The sequence below is a fragment of the Buteo buteo genome, chromosome 23, assembly GCF_964188355.1.
Source record: "Buteo buteo chromosome 23, bButBut1.hap1.1, whole genome shotgun sequence".
NCBI classification, from domain to species: Eukaryota; Metazoa; Chordata; class Aves; order Accipitriformes; family Accipitridae; genus Buteo; species Buteo buteo.
In genome coordinates, this window is record NC_134193.1 from 2,109,650 (window position 1) to 2,127,410 (window position 17,761).

The window sequence follows — 17,761 nt, forward strand, 5'->3', positions numbered from 1 at the left end:
ATATATATATATACACACATACACACACACACACACACACACATATATATATACATTTCTTATTAGAGGCACTGGGGTTAGCAGGATGAGCCCCGAGTTAATTTTAACTAAGAAGCTGGTGTTTTATCTCCATCACACATTGCTTGATTCCCTTCGGTTTCTTCTCCCAGGTGTTGCTTTAGTTTTGTTTTATGGGTTTTTATATTGCTATAGGCCGGCAGCAAAGCATGCCAGATAAGTTATCGGTGTCCTTTTAAAGTCCCCTTAATCACCTTACGGTGCAGGGGAAGGCTGTGCGCCTGGGAGCATCCTGCCTGGAGCATCCTGCTGCTGCTGCTGCTGTTGCATGGCGTGTCCACAGGAGGGCAAGCGCCGTGCCCAGGCATGGCCGGCCTCCTGCCCGGCTGTGAGCAAGCACTTCTATCTCCCTGCTTTTTCTACCAGTATGTGCAAAAAAAAAAAAAAAAAAAAAAAAAAATTATATATATATATGTATAAGATTTTCACTGAGGAATCAGAAAAATTGGTAATATAAAAAGGTCCATCAGATCACCTTGCAGATGGGCCCTGCTCACCTGCGAGAGTGCCAAAAAAAAAAAAAGATGCTGCTTCAAGAAACGTTATCTGCCACTGAGCTTGGGGCTGCCGTCCTTCATCGGGGATGCCCAGAGGTACCGGGCTCAGTGCTCCCTCTCGGAGACTGGCATTGCTCCAGTAAATCCTGAAAGTCCTATTGCCTTCACACAGACCAGGGGGTGGCCCAAATCTTCAGCCAGAGATGTAAGAGGAAGAATTCTTGATTGCTGGTGCTCCATAGGGCTGCATTGCTTTTCCAGGCAAGCACTAGTTAGCATTAGTGCATCAGATTAGATTCCTCTCCAGTGGGCCACCAACACTGAGCAGTTGCCGTGGTGTTGGTAAAACTCACACAAGCTTTGTACCAGCCTCCCCAGCCCATTCCCATGCCCTGAATTTTCCACTCCCGCACATTATGTTCACTGTTTAAATTGCCAAATAAGCTGATGCTCTAGCAAACAAATATGAATGCTTTTTATTTGTTTTACTCATGAAAAACAGAATTGCAGAAGTGATAAATGTGTTGCCAATTACACAGTTGCTTAATTATGTAACGTTAGTAAAACCAATACATAAGTCTCCAAGATGTTTGGTAAAGAGTTGCTTAATGTAGTTCATCATTTTCACTTGTAATGAATTACTTGAATCTGCAACTGGCTGAAAGCCTCAATTAATTTTTACACTTGTCCCATAGTAAAGCAATAGTCTGAATTAGTATTTAATTTACTTACAAGAGTGTCACTTTTTGTGCACAACAAGCAAAACTGTGTGTCATTTATAGGGCCGTTAGCCTTAAAGCAAGAGCTTTATGGCATGCAGAGGGTGCAGCTGGGAGCAACGATTAAGGCGAGCTGTCCTGAAGAGCTGGGGGAGGACAGAAAGGGTGACGCTTGCTCAGGACTGGCCAGAGACCATGTTCGGGGATGCTGAGGCCCTGAGAGGTGGGGTGCTGGCTTTTGCACCCAGGGTTAAACCATTCACCCCAACCCTAGTGATGGCAGAGTGACCCCGTGGTGGTGCAGGGCTGCCCACCGGTCCCTTCTCCTCCCGTGCCTCGACTGATGGGCATCCTCTCCCCCACCACAGGTCCAAGGGAACGGGCAGCAGAGCGTGGAGAAGGCCTTGAAGCTCTTTGCTCAGTTGATCAACAACAAAGTCTTCCTGCTGACCTTCATCCGAACGCTGGAGCTGCAGCGCAGCTTCTCCATGCGCGATCGCGGCAACGTGGCCTCGCTCATCATGACGGGTCTGCAGGGCAAGCTGGAGTACGCCACCGACGTGCTGAAGCAGCTCCTCTCCGACCTCATCGAGAAGAACCTGGAAAACAAGAACCACCCCAAACTGCTCCTGCGCAGGTAACGCAGGGGGACGGGGCTGCGGGCAGGTCGGCATGGTTCGCCGGGCTGGCACAGCCACGCTGCTGGTGGCATCTGGTGGATCTGCGGGACGAGGGGGCTGGTGGAAGGAAAGGAAGGAAAACGCTGCTCTCCATGGGGGACTTTGGGTGACCGGTCCATTTCTTCGCCTGTCTCCAGGACACGGGGTTAACTCTATTCCGTGATTTCACAGATGGCTGAACAGGGTCTTAAATTGGATCCAAGAGAGCTATTACCTCTGCTGCGTGTCTCTCTCACTCATAATCTCCTGCCTTGCCCCAGCAGTCCCCCCTACCCTGGCTTGGCTGAGAGCAGGTGATGATGCCAGCGCTGTCACCTCTGCCACCCAGCTGCCTCCTGCCTGCCCCCGCCTGAGCGAGCTCCTGCTTCTCTCACCCGTGTGTGCGGAGATGTCCGAGCAGTTCAGCAAAGGGGTTTAGCCCCCGCTGCCGGTCCTCAGGGCAGCATCGTGGCGGGGACGTGAATGGCACAAAAACTGGAGCTCTCCCTCACCTGCACGTTGCTGGTACCAAGCAGTGCCCTGTGCATCCGAGCAGGGAAAAGGAGACGCTAGCTGAGGGACAGCAGGGTCTGGAGGAGCAGAGATGCAGCTCTTTCAGCCGTCTTACCGGGCTTCAGGCTCTTGAGGACAGGAGCCTGATTTCTTGCATGTCTGTACAGTCCTTATGGTCCTTGTCTCCCACGAGCTGTGGTATTATCGTGATGAGTAGAGCATTAAAGACCTAGTGAAGAAAAGTACCTCTCGGATGGGCAATGCCATGAGTTGCCCCTGGAGCCGTCAGGGAAAGGCAGGCTGCCCACCAAGGCTAGGTCTCCCTCCTGATGGCAGCCCATCCTCTGCAGCCAGGCTGCTCCTGTGTCCTTCACCCTCATGCATCTGAGCTACCTCGCAGGTATTTGTGGGCTTTATCCTCGCGGGATCCGTGTCTGCCTGGATGGAGCAGCAGCGTTTGTGTTTCATAGCTGGGGGAAGGAGCTCAAGAATGGATTAAGCAACTCACCCAAGATCATGTTGGGAAAAGGCAGAAAAAAAAAAAGGGAAAAGAGGCCGTTAATGAAGGCCAGATCAGCAACCACAAGTAAAAGGCTACTGTTCTCCATGTCACGAGCCATCTCTGTCCCACGTCCCTTTGGGTCCTGGCCGTGCTGCAGAGCCTGGCCGTGGCCGGCGGCAGGAACGTGGCTGCCCCGTTGGCTGCGCCTGCGGCTCCGCTGGCATCTTGCTGGAGCAGGAGGATGAAGGAGAGGAGAGGATTTCACAGCTCTAGGAAAATTTCAGGGATTCCTCCAGCCGTAATGAATATACTTGACAGGAAATTGCTTTAAATCTGGCTGTGTTTGCGGAGGCAATAACTCATCTCGGAAAAGGAAGCCATCTTAATTTCCCCCGTGGTTTGACAAGTTGCTGGGAAGGCATCTTCTGCCTCAGCCATCAATAATGACTTTTCATGGTGCTCCAAAAAATACACGGCTGGTGATCAGAGTCATGCCCCCTCCTCCCTGCAGCACCCAGCAAAGAGGCAGGGCTATGGGCGACACCAGCAGCGTCGAGGCTGGCTGTCCTGTGCCAGGATTTAGCCATTTTTCGGGAAACCTGACCTTGAATGTTTCCAGGGATGGGGCATCTACCACCTCTCTGGTCCAGTGTTTCACCACCCTCATCGAAAAAAATGTCTCCCTTATATCCAGTCTGAATCTCCCCTCTTTCAGTTTAAAACCATTTCCCCTTGTCCTATTGCTACAGGCTCTATTAAACCTACGGCTGGAGCCCTGTCCCAGCCCTGTGCCCCGCGGGCTCTCGGGTGGTGGTGGTGCACAAAACAGCCCGGGCTGGAGCGTCTTGCTCTGACTTAATAAGGAGCGATCAGCCACAAAGTGAGATATGTTTTTTTTATTTTTTGAGCTCTCTGGTGGCAGCAGTTGATAATTGGCACTCAGTTCTTTCTCTCTTTCTTCCTCGTTTCCCCCTCTCTCTTTCTTCCATGACTACCCCTCGCGGGAGACAGCAAGAAAGTTGACATTAAATCAAATAGCTGCTCTGGTTCCTGGCACAGAGCGCAGCACGCAGCAGTTTGGAGACCTAGATATAGCAGGGAAAATTAATAAAATACATATTTATTTTTTGGGTTCTCTCAGCTCTTTTTGTTTAGTTTTGTTTTATTCCTGGTGCCTCAGAAAGTCAGAGGGGCAGCCAAGGCGCTGGTTGCTGGCGTCAGACTCCTTTGGAAAGTCGTCTCTGGATCGTGCTTTGCCCTTGTTATGTGGTCAATATGTGAAGGTTTTTCTCCAAGTCTAGGGATCCTTCCCTGCCACGTTAATCTTCAGGAGCTTATTTTTTATTTTAGAGGCAGACCTGTAACAGCATTTCAGATACCAGCCCCGCGACGGCGTACGAGGGGCAGCACAAAGCCCGGCAGCAGCTATCGCTGTGGCTCGGCAGAGCCCTCCCCGCGTAGCGGAGAGAAAGAGAGGTCAGGCCCCGTGGTGGCGGGCAGAGTTTAAGGGATGGCTTACCCAGCCATCCACCACCGATCCGATTTCAAAGGCGGAGGAGGCCAAGGAAAGTGTACACAGCAGACTTGTTTGCAAGGAGCCTACAGTGCTCCTGCTGCACCCAGCAGCGATGAAGGTTATGAGCAGCCTCTTTCCTCAGCCAGCGTAGGACAGCGATGATTAACTCAATTGTTGGCCGTCCCCGGGACTGATGCACTGCAAATATCTCACGGTGTCAGTCTGTGTTGAGATGAGAGTGAGATTCAGTGCTTGAAGGTAAGGATAAATGGGGTTTGACAGAGATGCTCCGAGGTGTTTCTTTTTGCTGTTCCATTCAGCTGATCTTGTATTTCTGATAAAGAAATAAAAGGGAACAGCTAGGCACACAGGAGTATCCGATACCCTTCTCCCACACAACATGCCCCAACTTCTCTGTCACTCCGTATTTCAGTTATTTTTACGCTGCTGGTGTCGGTGTCAGGGCATGAGCAGCCAACAGGGACAGGACACAGCATTACTTCACTGGTAGGGCTAATCGGGAGGCTTGCCAATTCTTAATTTAATATTCTATTAACAAAGTAGTTTATTAAATTAATATTCCCCCTGAAGTCCTGAATGTGTAATTTTCTGAGTTTTTCACCTATTCTTTAGTTTGTATCACTGGCTCCATTTTCCGTAGGTCATTGGTGTGGGAGTGTGCTGGTGCTTCTCCTCCTTAATTGGGTGACTGAAATATTTTAAGCAGGAGAACAATGTGTGTGTCAATTTGTAGGATGAATTTTTAGGCACTTAATCAATTCAGGCTTAAATTCTTTGGGGATCTGCAGACATTTTCACAAATTCCTGGCAGATGTTGCGATCCTAAGAGATGATGGATAACGTGACCCCAGGTCTGCTTGCTGACTGGCATCAGTTTTTGTTTGCTGAAATCTCTGGTTTATACTTGATCTGCTTGACTTTGGGATCAAACCCTGTTGCTTCTATAGTGTGTGTTTTTCATTAAATGCCAGAGTTTTCAAACATGCGGGATGCTGGATAAATACATACCAAGAGGCAGTCCCTAATTCAAGGCAGCAGAGCAGATGGAGGAGAATAGGGAAAAATGGGTCCAGAACGGGACGGTGACTCGCTCCAGGTCAGGATACGTGCGGAGGCGGGGGCTCAGTGCATTGCCGTGCCCGCCGGGCATCTCCGGAGCAGGTTGGTGGCCCAGTGCTCAAAAAGGCGGTTGCCAGGAACGGCACCAGAGGCAGACCTGCCGGCCAAGGGGATGAAGGCGCAGAGAGATGCCCAGACCTGGTGGGATTGCTGCCTCGCTGCAGGCTCACGGTAGAGGCAGACGGTCCCCAGAGGAAAGGGTGCTGCAGAAGGCAAGGGATGGGATCCATCCCTCTTCGCTTGCTGGAATTTGGACCAGATCCTTGTAGCACGTGTGGCAGGAGGGGAAGGGTGGTAGTGCGGAGAACCGCGTTGCCCAGGGTCGCGTCAGCAGCTGGCTGGGCTGCGGCGGAGCAGCTCTCGCCCGCACGGCTTCACGGGTGGGCTGGCAGCCTCGCCTGCCCCCCTGCCTCCCCCAGCGTGAGCTGCGTGGTCGCGGCTCAGACGTGGACTGTGAGCCACCCTGCCACCAGCACCGCCATCCTGTACCCATCCCGGGAAAAGGGATTGTGGTGCTTTAAGGAAAGCCTCCCCGTCCTGCAGAGCCGGCATTAAAAACTATCATTAGGAGCCATTGTATTTAAATTAGAGATAATCTCGGGCACAATGTGGGGAGAGGACACTGGGTGGGACTGGGGAGAAAGCTGCAATTTCCCTGCCATTGTCACTCTGCTGTCCCTGATTGCCAGGAACTGCTGCAAATCCCAGTGATTTACTGAGCCAGGCTGTAATTTGCGCCACGTGCAAGGAGCCGAGTGTCCCCAGGCTCCCTGTCACCAGCCCCATCAGGGCTGTGACGGGCTGTCAGCTGGGTGAGCTGCTGTCAGCTCGGTGCAGGGGGGGCTGGGGGGGACAGCACTGGCCAAATCCTGCTGCCTGCCTGGTCCGGGGCCACGGCTCGGCTCAAAGCACCGCGGGAGCTGTGCCAGGGTGCAGCCGGGTGGTGCCACCCGGGGACATTTGGGGGCCTTCGATGCGTGGTTTGGGTTTGTATGTAACGTACGTGTCCTCCTGGCTTCCCTAGGACCGAGTCGGTGGCCGAGAAGATGCTGACTAACTGGTTTGCCTTCCTCCTCCACAAGTTCCTCAAGGTAAGGAGGGATGGAGCTGAGACCCCACTGCCGCTTTGCTGTCTCACCGGCCAGCCATGCCCAGGGTAAATCTGGGCTTGAAACAAGTCAAAAGGTGTAGTAGTGAGGCAGGGGAGGTGGAAATTTGCTCAGAGATGCCTACACGTGGGGCTGCTGTTACATGGGCTAAGTCAAGCTGTCACAGCTTCCTTCAACCCTCAGATCGCCTGGTGTAGTTCTCATGTACTAGAGTTTCTGTTGCACCTCTTTAGTACTTGGGAGAAATTCTCACTTACATCTCTGTGCCTGGGCTTCCATATTTTTTAACTTTATTTGTGGTTTTGGAAGCCCCACAAAATGTGCTTCATGGGCGTGAACGACGAGATCAAGATCTCAAATTCCTTTTTTTACAGCCATATAGATTCAGTAGAGATTTACCAAGCCAAAGACAACATGCCCATCGAGCAATGGAGCTCATGGTTTTGGCTGTTCTCTCCGGGAGCTGCTGGGAGCTGAGCCTAGATTGCATGTGTGCTAAAGATTGAGTCAATGGGACTGTGCCTCTGCTGAAATGGATCATGTGCAAAACCTGTGTGCAGGGCAGCGGTCCTGGAGGAGATGCACCTTCACCTCTGTGTTAGTTTTGCTGTCTGTCTCGTTGTGTAGGAATGTGCTGGAGAGCCGCTCTTCATGCTCTACTGTGCCATCAAGCAACAGATGGAGAAAGGTCCAATTGATGCCATCACAGGAGAAGCCCGTTACTCCCTCAGCGAGGACAAGCTGATCCGACAGCAAATTGAGTACAAGACTCTGGTGAGTGATCGCTGTAGAAGCTGCCACCGAAACGCTTCTGTCCTCCCCACCTGGACGTGAGCTGTTCTGACCTTATGACAAGTGATTAGGACACTACCGTGAAGTATAAGTGTTGCCAGTACAATACAGCCTTGTGCTGCTAGACCCATGCCTAAGTCAGGTGTGTCCCTAATTTGCAGGTACAAATAGCCTGAGCTTAGATTTTGAAAAGCAGCGTTTGAGGGGAGTGTTTTATCTCCCTGTGCATTGAGCATTGCCCTCCCTCTAGCAAATGAAAATAGACATCCAGCGCTCCTATCTTAGTAATCATTATAAAGATATACTAGATGCAGTAGCAATGATGCAATTAGGGATGCAATGGTTTTTTTATGAGAATGGGTTGTTGTGACACATGTGGTTACAGTTCTCCCAGATGCTTTTCTGAAGCCCTTTAGACCATGGTGTGGTTCTCCTTCCCTTCCAGATCCTAAACTGTGTGAACCCCGATAATGAGAACAGTCCAGAGATCCCCGTGAAGGTGCTGAACTGTGATACCATCACTCAAGTCAAAGAGAAGATCCTCGATGCAGTATACAAAAACGTCCCATATTCTCAAAGACCAAGAGCTGTTGACATGGACTTGGGTAGGAGCTTCCCCGCCTCATAGGAGGGGGAAGATCAGAGAGGTTGATCAGTGATTCTTGGTGGGTTTTGCAGAGCTCAAAAACTAGAGCTCAGGCTGCACAACACCATACGTGTTTCTGCCCCTAGAAAGCATGGGCATTGCTCCTGTCAGATGGGTTTTGAGCTCTGTGGGATCAGATAATTGTCTGTTGACCACAGAGCAAATGATTCCTGAAGCCTCCTTCACTCTGCTGAGAATTTAGCGTTCTCTGGGTGCCTCTTCCTGGGAGATGGGCTTTTCTACAGGCTCGTCTGTCCAGTAGTTACTTGGGCCAGAAGTGGGTAGAGCCTGTTAGTACCTTTTCCCTCTCTGACCATCGTGTCTGCCTGGTTTTTGCCTCTCCCGCAGAGTGGCGGCAGGGCCGGATAGCTCGTGTGGTCCTGCAAGATGAAGACATCACCACCAAGATTGAAGGAGATTGGAAGCGCTTGAACACCTTGATGCATTATCAGGTAGGAAAACAGCCCCAGCAGACAGCTCCCAGAAAGCTGCCAGGGGGGAAGAAAAGAAAAGCAGAAATTTAATTCCCAACTATCTCATCTGCCGAGACAGACAGGGAGGTCACATTTGTATGATAAACCAGAAGGGTTCAATGTGCTTACGCATTAGATGGGAAAGCAACCTTGACATGGATCTTAAAGAAACTAGCAGAGTTGAAAATTGGCTAAATTAAAACCACCAGCCGTGCTTGTGAGATAGAGGGAACAGTGGAGAGGGCTGAGCTGCCACTGCGGGGGCTGCGGCAGCTCGTCTCTTATATCCGTGATCTTTCTACGTGTTGACTCTTGAGCATCGTGCAAGGAGTGAAGAAGGGAAACAGAGCAAATACTTAAAATACTGTCACATGGGAGGGTTGAGGGAGTGCTGTGGGAAGGTACAGGATGAGGCCACATTAAGAAAAGGTGAATATCAAGAGCTACGTCTTGAGAGAGTGACATCAAATCTCCTAATCCCAGACCTAGTCTTCCAAGCCAAGTAACAGGAGTTCTGCCACTAAAGTCATATAAAACAAAGCTAGACAGCGACGATGCTCTATTGTGCATCAGCCAGGGTGGGCGAGGTGACCTAAGAAATTGTTGCCGTCTTTAGCTTTTGCAGCTTGCGTGCTCCAGCCCAGCCCAGGCTTCCCTGGATAGGCGTGCATCTGTTGGAAGGGGCTTCTTATGGCATGTGAAAGATGGAAAGAGAGGTAAAGATGGAGCTGAGGAAGGTTTGGTTGAAGAGAATCAAAGGCTTTTACTCAAAGCCTGTCTGCAGCAGAGGGTAACTGCATTAACTGGGACCTGTAACCTACTACTGTCCATCACTACCTACACAGAAGTGTTTAGTATTTAATCTGGCATCTTTCCCTGTTTATACACCATCTCAAGTCCATCAGCGTGACTCGTGCTGTGTAAGTTGAATGTGAGCCAGTATTGACAGGAGCCATATAATCAAGGAGCGAGGCAGAGAGAATGGCATAAATATGCAAAGTGCATGTGAAAAAGCAGCTCGAGGGTCAACTTTTCCAAGCAGCCTGAAGGATTTAAACACAGATTACTGTAAAATGTCATAAGAGTTGTGCAGATGAATTCCATTGTTTCTAAAATCTGTTTTACCTGACAGTTGCAAGGGATTAACCAACACGCAGGGAAGCAGCGAGACTTTATTATGCCTTGATCTTTAAAAGTCATCTTAAGGAAGTCACAAGTGAAATCCATGTTTGTCTGATGTGTGTTGGGTGTGAGGGGAGGGAGTACTTTCTTTTTAGTGCCTGTGGGAAAATCTGAGCCACAAGTTTACCCTTAAAATAAACAAAATCCTTGCAACACTCAAGATGCTGCAGCTATTCCTGCCATTCGAATGTCAGTTTTGTTCTGGAACAAAGTAGAATTTTGCTGCCAAACATCCAAACAGGTAGCAATTGCACATGTCTCTCCCTGCTCTGGCCCGAGCTCTGCACAGCCCGACAGAGCTGTTTCAGCCATAAAAAGAAGCCAAGTTCTCTACACTGCAACAGAAATCTTGTCAAGGCAGGGCTTTTGCCAAAAACAAACAACAATATTTTTTTTTTTTATTCCTACCAGGTTTTTTTTCTGTTTGAGTAATAAATGTTTTTATTAGGTATCAAAAATACAGATGCTCCAGGACTACACAGTAAAACAAATATGTGGGCAAAGGCACAGCTTAGAAGAGGGTATAAAATCATTTGAGTTTCAAGCGCTGCTGTCTCACCATTTTAACTGGAGTGTTACATATAAAACAGGTGTGGTTCAAGCCGTAAAAATGAAATCTAGATTTCTCCAGCTTCTGGAGAACTAGTAAAGACGATTTCTAAATTTCTAGAACAAACAAAAGCTAGCTCTGTAAAGCGCTCTCCATCTTTTATTCAGAGCTGTGCTGTCTTTATTCTGATCTGAAGGCAAAGTGATCTCTGGATTTGCACACAGTAATTGGAGACGCACAGCCCCTGTTTCCACCCGATAACAGCGGGCGTTTTGTGGTCTTTTGCGGAGGTGCTGTTACCTGGGAGTAAGGGCTGAAGCAAGGACCAGAACCTGCCCCCTCCCCGCAGCCTTGCCCCTGCTCCTGATTTCTGGGGTCCGTTTGCTCCAGGGCCCCGTTCCCTGCAGCGCCTGGACTCGGACTCCTGCCAGGGACCAAACCAGCCTCCTGCTCACCGTGCTCTGGGGCAGGGTGGGGAGGCTCTGCAGGGGACAGGTATTTAATTCCGAGAGTTTCTCAGCTCTGCACTTGGCTGCTGGATTTCGACACTATTACATTTGTTTTCTACATGTTTAGAATGATAAAAATACGATGTATATATCTGCATCAACGGATAAAATGTATTTTTCATGGGAAGCCTTTGCATGTAAAAGCCAGATTGGATTTAAAAAGAAATTTTCATCCTTCTGTGATATTTTTGAACCACTTTATAGAATTGTATAGAGAACTGTATGCCTGCTGCTTATTTCTTCATTTATAAAAATAGATGTGTAGGTTAAATAGGCATAATTCTTTGTTAAATTCTCTGGAGCTTTTAAACTATATTGTAAGGAATTGTATTACATTTGTGTAGTATCCTTTTGGTTTCATGCCTATTAAAATCCATGGGAGAGTCTCACCCTGCGTGGCTTTACTCAGGAAAAATGAAACACTGAATTTAATATCAAATGATTTACAGTGGCTCATGCAGGGTTAACTCTGAGGCAGCAGAGCATGAATACCTGTCAGCCACTGTGAGTCTGGAAGGGCTGAGAGACTAGAAAACTATTTTAAATGAAAAATTAGAAGCAAAGAGGGAAGATTTGTGTGGAAAATGAGACCCAGGAGCTGGGGGCGGCGTGGATGTGGAGCCAGCATCCTCGCTGCATCCTCACTACCCCAAGCAAACACAGTAGTATTGTCTGGGCTTCTGCACTGCTGCTCTGCCTGCTCCAGGTTTTATTTTTCTTTTCTTTAAGGTGTTTTGTGCAGCATATTTCCAGCTCGTAGAAGACTCAGAATATTTATAAAGTTGTAAAACAGCCAGCCAGCTTTGCAGGCATCTCTGGGGTTTTATAGTAGTGTGGCAACAGCAGAGTGAGATGGGAAATGAATGTGTGTTACATCTGATGTTAATTTGCACGCTGGTATTTTTTAGCTGACAAGAGCCATTCGACCCAAAATTTAGAGAGTGAGAGTCCTCCGTGTGTGTGGAATTTTTAATGCCTCTCTCCCAGTTAACCACAGCTCTGGTGAAAACAGATCCCTGCACAGGGGCTGGGGAGCTGCTGCCTCCGCGGGAGCACCCGGGGCTGCCGGCACACTCAGGTTTCTCCCTAGTGGAATTGAACTGAAGTGGCAGCTAATAACAGCCTAAGAAAATAATATCACCACTGATTGTTCCTTCCATTGACTTAATAAATTCGATGAAGGGAGGCAGGAGCAGAAGAGGAAATAACGGAGGTGTTTGAAGTGTTTTGCTTAGAAATACCTCACTTTTGTACTGTGAAACACAAGTGACTATTATTTCCACCGTCACTAGCAATAATAACAACTCGCATTTACATGAAACCTTTCATCTGAATGGAACCCAAAGCCTTGAAGGCAGCGAAGATCGCTGTGTGCGGCTCACCTCGCGGCGGCAGAGGTGGCACAGACGCCCCTTCTGCTGACAGTGATGCTGGGGGAGCAAAATCCAGCTGCTGCCCTGGAGCTTCCCTCTGCGTAGAGACAGTCCCGAGTCCCTCACAGGACTCTGGGCAAATAAGGGAGGACTTAGCCCCAAAAGCAATTTCTCCAGCATGAAGAGGCATTTCTTTTGTGCAGCTCCTCTAAAGAATGTCTTGGCTGAGCCCTGGCGGGTCCGTCAGCCTGCGAGATGCGGTGACTCCACGCTCTGCTCCCTTGCTGTGCTGCACCATGGGCCACGAGTTCAAAATTAAAAGACACTCAGGCCCGTTCCCTGGAAACCTGCAGATTCTTAATTAAGGGAAATAAGTTAAAAAACTTCCAGTGACTACTAGATTTATGGGGAGGATAAAATTAAACATGGCTACTAAAATCTGCTATAACAAAATCTTGTTAGCACTAATGTTCATTTATAGTTTGACTTCCCAGCATTTAATTCCTTCTCTGGTGCAGTAGAGGGACTGACAATTTAACACCCTGAAAGATGGCTTTATGACTTGCTCAGCTGTAAATCAAACTTTTAAAGTTCGTAAAAATTGCTAAAATAAAAAATGGTTTAATAGGAATGTTTTATGGTCCATAACGTTATTATAGCCATTTTATTCCCTCTGCATTGTTACTTTAATTGGATCACAACAATTCTTGAGATTCTCATTTTTATTGGATAAAACGTAATCTTAAATCAGAACAACCAAAAACATCTTCAATACGTCTTTTGATTTATCACTCCTTTCCTTCAGTCCCTTGCTGTAGAGCTGCTGCCGACCCAGCACGGAGCTCAGCCCGACCCGGAGCGTGTCTCTGCAAGGGCTGGCCGGCAGGATTGCTCCCGGTGCCCTCGGGAGCTCGGTGCTGTGCCGACAGCTCCCTGCCCAGGCTGGGATTTCTGTTACCTGCGTTTGCTGGATGAGCAGCTGGCGATCGCAGAGTGGACGGTGGATCTCGCTGATCTTTTCTTCTCTTCCTTTGCCTCCCCAGGTATCAGACCGCTCAGTTGTGGCTCTCGTTCCCAAGCAGACCTCTTCCTACAATATTCCTGCCTCTGCCAGTATATCCCGGACGTCTATTAGTAGATACGGTAAGAAGCAGAGTGAAGGGCTGGGAAACGATGGCTCACAGATAGTGACTGGGCATTGCTCCTGCTGCACTGCACATTTTAGAGCCAGCCTGGAGCTTGCAGCTTTCCTTGAGGAAAGTATCTTGATGGGGCTGGTATTGAAGCTGCCTTTGTTGCAGGAGGGCAACACCTTAAGGGAATTAGGTGGGGACAAAGCAGCATCTTCCCCCAAAGAACCACACCACCTCAGCCAAAATGAAGGGACATTCATGTGCCAAGCAGAAAAATGTCCTTGGCTGCTGGTTTTTTTGCAAAGGCTTTTCCGTCTATGAGCAGAACAGCAAAAAGACCAGAGAAGCTGAGAGGAGGGAAAAGGAAATGCCAAGCACATGAGCAGCCTTTGGAAATGTGGGTCTTGGAAAAGCCCAGGGAAAGGCTTTTGGCTCAGAGGGGCTGGATGCTGCACAGCACCCATGGGGCTCCTGCTGCAGGAAAGCAGCTTTGTGCCCCTCGCCTGTAAGCACGAGAGAAAAGCCTGATTCCTTCATCTATTTCTTCTTTAAGTGGAGGATCTTGAATTCTTAGCTAATGGGTCAAAAATGGGTAACGGCAATCTTAACTCGGCGTGCTTGGATGTGCACACCTGGGAATTAATTATTTGCATAATAGCAGGGCTCGGCACTTCACAGAGGGTCCCTGAAGACGCTGCAGCCTGAGTAAATGAGTCTGCGAGGTGCCAGGTGTGCGTTTATAGCACTAAATCCACAATAATGGTAATAATATACTTCCATAAAAGGCAACAGTGGCAAAATCTCTAGTGCACTGATCTTTCATTATCTTTCATTTTACAGAGTGTTTTACAAACGAGAGGTCTCCTGACAAGCCCATCTCCTCCTCTTGTTTATAGCTCCCAAAATAATGGGTTTTTTTCTCGAGCAAAGGTTCTGAGGAGCTGTCCACAAGAAAGTCCTTAGGCAAAAGCCAGGAGAAAAGGCATTTCTCCTGGCAAGGTGTAGTCCACCTGACTTCCCGTGCTTCAGGTGATGGAAAAACCGAGGCTGGGTCACACAGCCTGAGTCCTCAGTGCTCGTTGATCTATGTCAGATGGAAAAGCTTTTGCAAACTACCAATATGAACTATCATTGCTCATGTTAAGATTAATACTTCTAATTGTGCAGACAGAATTTAAATGAGATACTTATTTACTTCCCCCATTATATATCAGTACAGAGCTATATTTAAAAATAGAATTACTAGATGCTTTCCTAGCTGTCCCCCTGTCTGTCTCTTTAATTATATCAGTTGGAGTACTCATTTATCTAAGCCTTAATCAGGGATGAAAATCTAGCTAGTTTGGTAATGACTTGCGTATTTCCTTCGGCTGATTTATGATTGATCCCCTTACTCTCGATGAGGAGGGTGAGCTGTGAATCGGAGGCTAAACTTGAGAAAATGCACAAGGTTCCCAGAGAACAAAGAAATTAAGTAAGAGGAAGAAAAACACAACAACACATGGATGTGCTGTTCAGCCCCATATCTCAGCTTGAAGACACCGTGGATGGGATCCGGGGAGGCACATTCTTTGGGAATTTAAATATATCTCACATCCCTCCATGGTTTCCAAGCAATTAAGGGAAAAACCTTTGTCTGCTCCCCTTCGAGCTCCCCGTTCCTGCAGGACTGGCCTCGGGCTCTGCAGTCGGTGCTCAGCTCGAGCCCTTTTTGCTCTAATGAAAACCTCAAGAACAAGGACAGCAGTTTCTTCTGCCCTTTGTGCTGGTTCTGCCGGGTGGCTTGTTATTATTTACAAAATACTAATATCAGAGCTCCAGTGCTGCAGGAATTGGTGCCCAGGGTTAATGTGCGTGAGCTGTAACTCCTGGAGAAATCTTGTATGGACCTGCATTACTGAGTTGACATAAGTAAAAGAGGTGAATGGAGCAGAACAGTCCCATGTCTGAGTGTGAAAACAGAAAGGCTTGAGTCTGAGGAACTCTATTCAGAGAAGACCAACACATATCTTTGGCAAACGCCAAATTTTGTTGGTGCCTAGGTTGTATTACGTTTCATTACTCCATAAAAAAGCCAGTGCAGATGATTTTGGCATTAGTGAACACAGTGGCATCACTCAGAAGAGACAGGGAAATGAAAAAGGGGTTTGCTTTGAGCGTGACCGACTTCTCTCCCCATCATACAGACTCCACCTTCCGCTACACCGGCAGCCCCGACAGCCTGCGCTCCCGGGCCCCCATGATCACCCCCGACCTGGAGAGCGGAGTCAAGGTCTGGCACTTGGTCAAAAACCACGACCACGGAGACCAGAAGGAAGGAGACCGGGGCAGTAAGATGGTGTCTGAGATCTACCTGACCAGGCTATTAGCTACAAAGGTAACTGCCATGCATGAAATTCCCTTGGGAAATGCATAGGGAGGTCCCTTTAGACACACTTGCCAGGTGTCCTGTGCAGTCCCTAATGGTGCTCAGCTCCCGGGGGGTGAGGGGACTGTCCCTGCCAGGCTTTCCCGGGCCCCAGGGGTTGGGTGGCTCCTGGAGCAGCAACAGAAACAGAGCCCAGATTTCCTCACACTGCAAGGTGATTGCTGCAATACTTGATTCTTCTGCATGGTTTTAAAACACAAAGAGTTGGAGAGACGCAGCACTGCCTGTAAATACTTAACCCGTTTCCTTGGCCAGAGAGAGTTTTCCGGCCTTTCACTGTGTGTTCATCGCTGTAGATAATGCAGATTTGCTTTTGAAAGCAAAAGAAATTGTTTCAGGTTAGTAATAAAGAATAAGCGCGGGCGTGAGTAGCTGCAGGCTGGAGCGTTCCCCCGGGGTCCTCCAGCAGCGCAGTCAGTGTTCGTAAAGACCCCGACCTGACTTATTCCTGCGGGGTCCGTGGCAGCGCTTTGTGGGGCCGTGCAGAGCTGGCAATACCATCTGGCATCCCCTCCGACCACCGCTGCTTAGCCAAGCGTGCGCCCGTCCCTCCCTTCACCTTCTCGGTTGCTGCTCCCATTAGGGTACGCTGCAGAAATTTGTGGACGACTTGTTTGAGACGCTGTTCAGCACCGTGCACCGCGGCAGCGCGCTCCCACTGGCCATCAAGTATATGTTCGATTTCTTGGATGAGCAGGCAGATAAGCACGGCATCCATGACACAGATGTGAGGCACACATGGAAGAGCAATTGGTAAGAATGGAGGAGGAGGGTGGAAGGGGGGCAAACCTCAGTACTGAGCAATTACCTGTGTCCTGGGGAAAAACAGAGATGGGGAAGAGCTTTGGGAAGGCTGGGAACAACCAAGTCCCGTAGCTCCAAAGCATGAGATGTACCACGAAGCCACGCTGATGCTTTTCAACCAGCACCGCTGCTGCCCCCGTGCAGATGTGGCAGTTGGGTTCGATCCTGGTTCATGCTGATCCCTGTGCACACGCGAGCTGAAACCCCAGTGTTAAACCATGAGCCTGGCTATCTGCGAGTCCTCTACCCGGGTGGCAGCTGGGCATTAGCCTCAGGCCGTAGATCCACACATCTGGACTTTGGAAATCGCTGGCTTTGCAGAGCCGGTCTGGTAGCTGGATGCAGGGCTCCGTGCTTGCACCACCCTGCCCGTGCAACCGTGCTGTGGCACGAATGTCGGTGGAGGCTGGGGGGGGGGAGCTCAGCGAGCGGCTGCACCTTCCCCATCGTTTTGGGCAGCAGCTGGAGCAGCTGGGCAGCGGGAGAAGGGGGCGAGGGGGGAAGGATCCAGCCCCACATGAGGCCAACACGGACTGCAGCCGGGTTCAGCTTTCTCCGAACAATGGGAACTCTCACGTCTCTGCCTCTGCTGCTATTTTAGGATTAAAAGCTCCGTGGGTTAGAAATTTACCTCTCTGAGGAAGGAAAAAAAGCACAACAAATGGTTGCTCCCTGAAGACTTTGTATTTTCCCCCGGCTCCCTCATGGTTTCAAAGGCCTCTAATCATCACGGCTGCCAAAGCTGGGTTCCCCGCTAAGGCTGTGGGAAGCTAAAAACAATTTATTGAAAGCCTTAGAAGAAGGAGTTATTAGGATAAGAACTCTAGAATCACAAAAAAAGATGAGACTTCTTAAAGCAATAAAAAAGAAAGCGCTGACCAGCAGAGTTTGCTCTGCCGGAGCCATCAGACCACACGAGCCCTGGTCCTTCCTTCTGCCCCGGGGCTTGGGGGGCTCGGGAGAAGGGCGAAAATTCGGTCTCTGAACTAACAGCTCTGCTGAGCACTTCATTTGGCTGCAGCATTCCCAGAAAGGCGATTTGGGTGGGGAGATGGGAGAAGACTTATGCCACTGGAGCAGGTCAAAGCAAACGGGGGCTCGGAAGGGAGAGCTGGGGTACCGGGGAGCTGGCACTGCC

At 49.3% G+C, this 17,761-nt stretch overlaps 1 protein-coding gene across 2 annotated transcripts in view; it reads left to right on the forward strand.

Annotated features, from left to right (window-relative positions):
* PLXNA2 (plexin A2) overlaps window positions 1–17,761 on the forward strand; it is a 190,380-nt gene that overhangs the window by 162,887 nt on the left and 9,732 nt on the right. For both annotated transcript variants that reach the window (XM_075054722.1, XM_075054721.1), the window contains 8 exons: window positions 1,663–1,931; window positions 6,649–6,715; window positions 7,361–7,507; window positions 7,971–8,130; window positions 8,520–8,623; window positions 13,302–13,401; window positions 15,578–15,768; window positions 16,403–16,572. In XM_075054722.1, coding sequence (XP_074910823.1) covers window positions 1,663–1,931; window positions 6,649–6,715; window positions 7,361–7,507; window positions 7,971–8,130; window positions 8,520–8,623; window positions 13,302–13,401; window positions 15,578–15,768; window positions 16,403–16,572 — 1,208 coding nt within the window. The remainder of the gene's footprint in view (window positions 1–1,662; window positions 1,932–6,648; window positions 6,716–7,360; window positions 7,508–7,970; window positions 8,131–8,519; window positions 8,624–13,301; window positions 13,402–15,577; window positions 15,769–16,402; window positions 16,573–17,761) is intronic.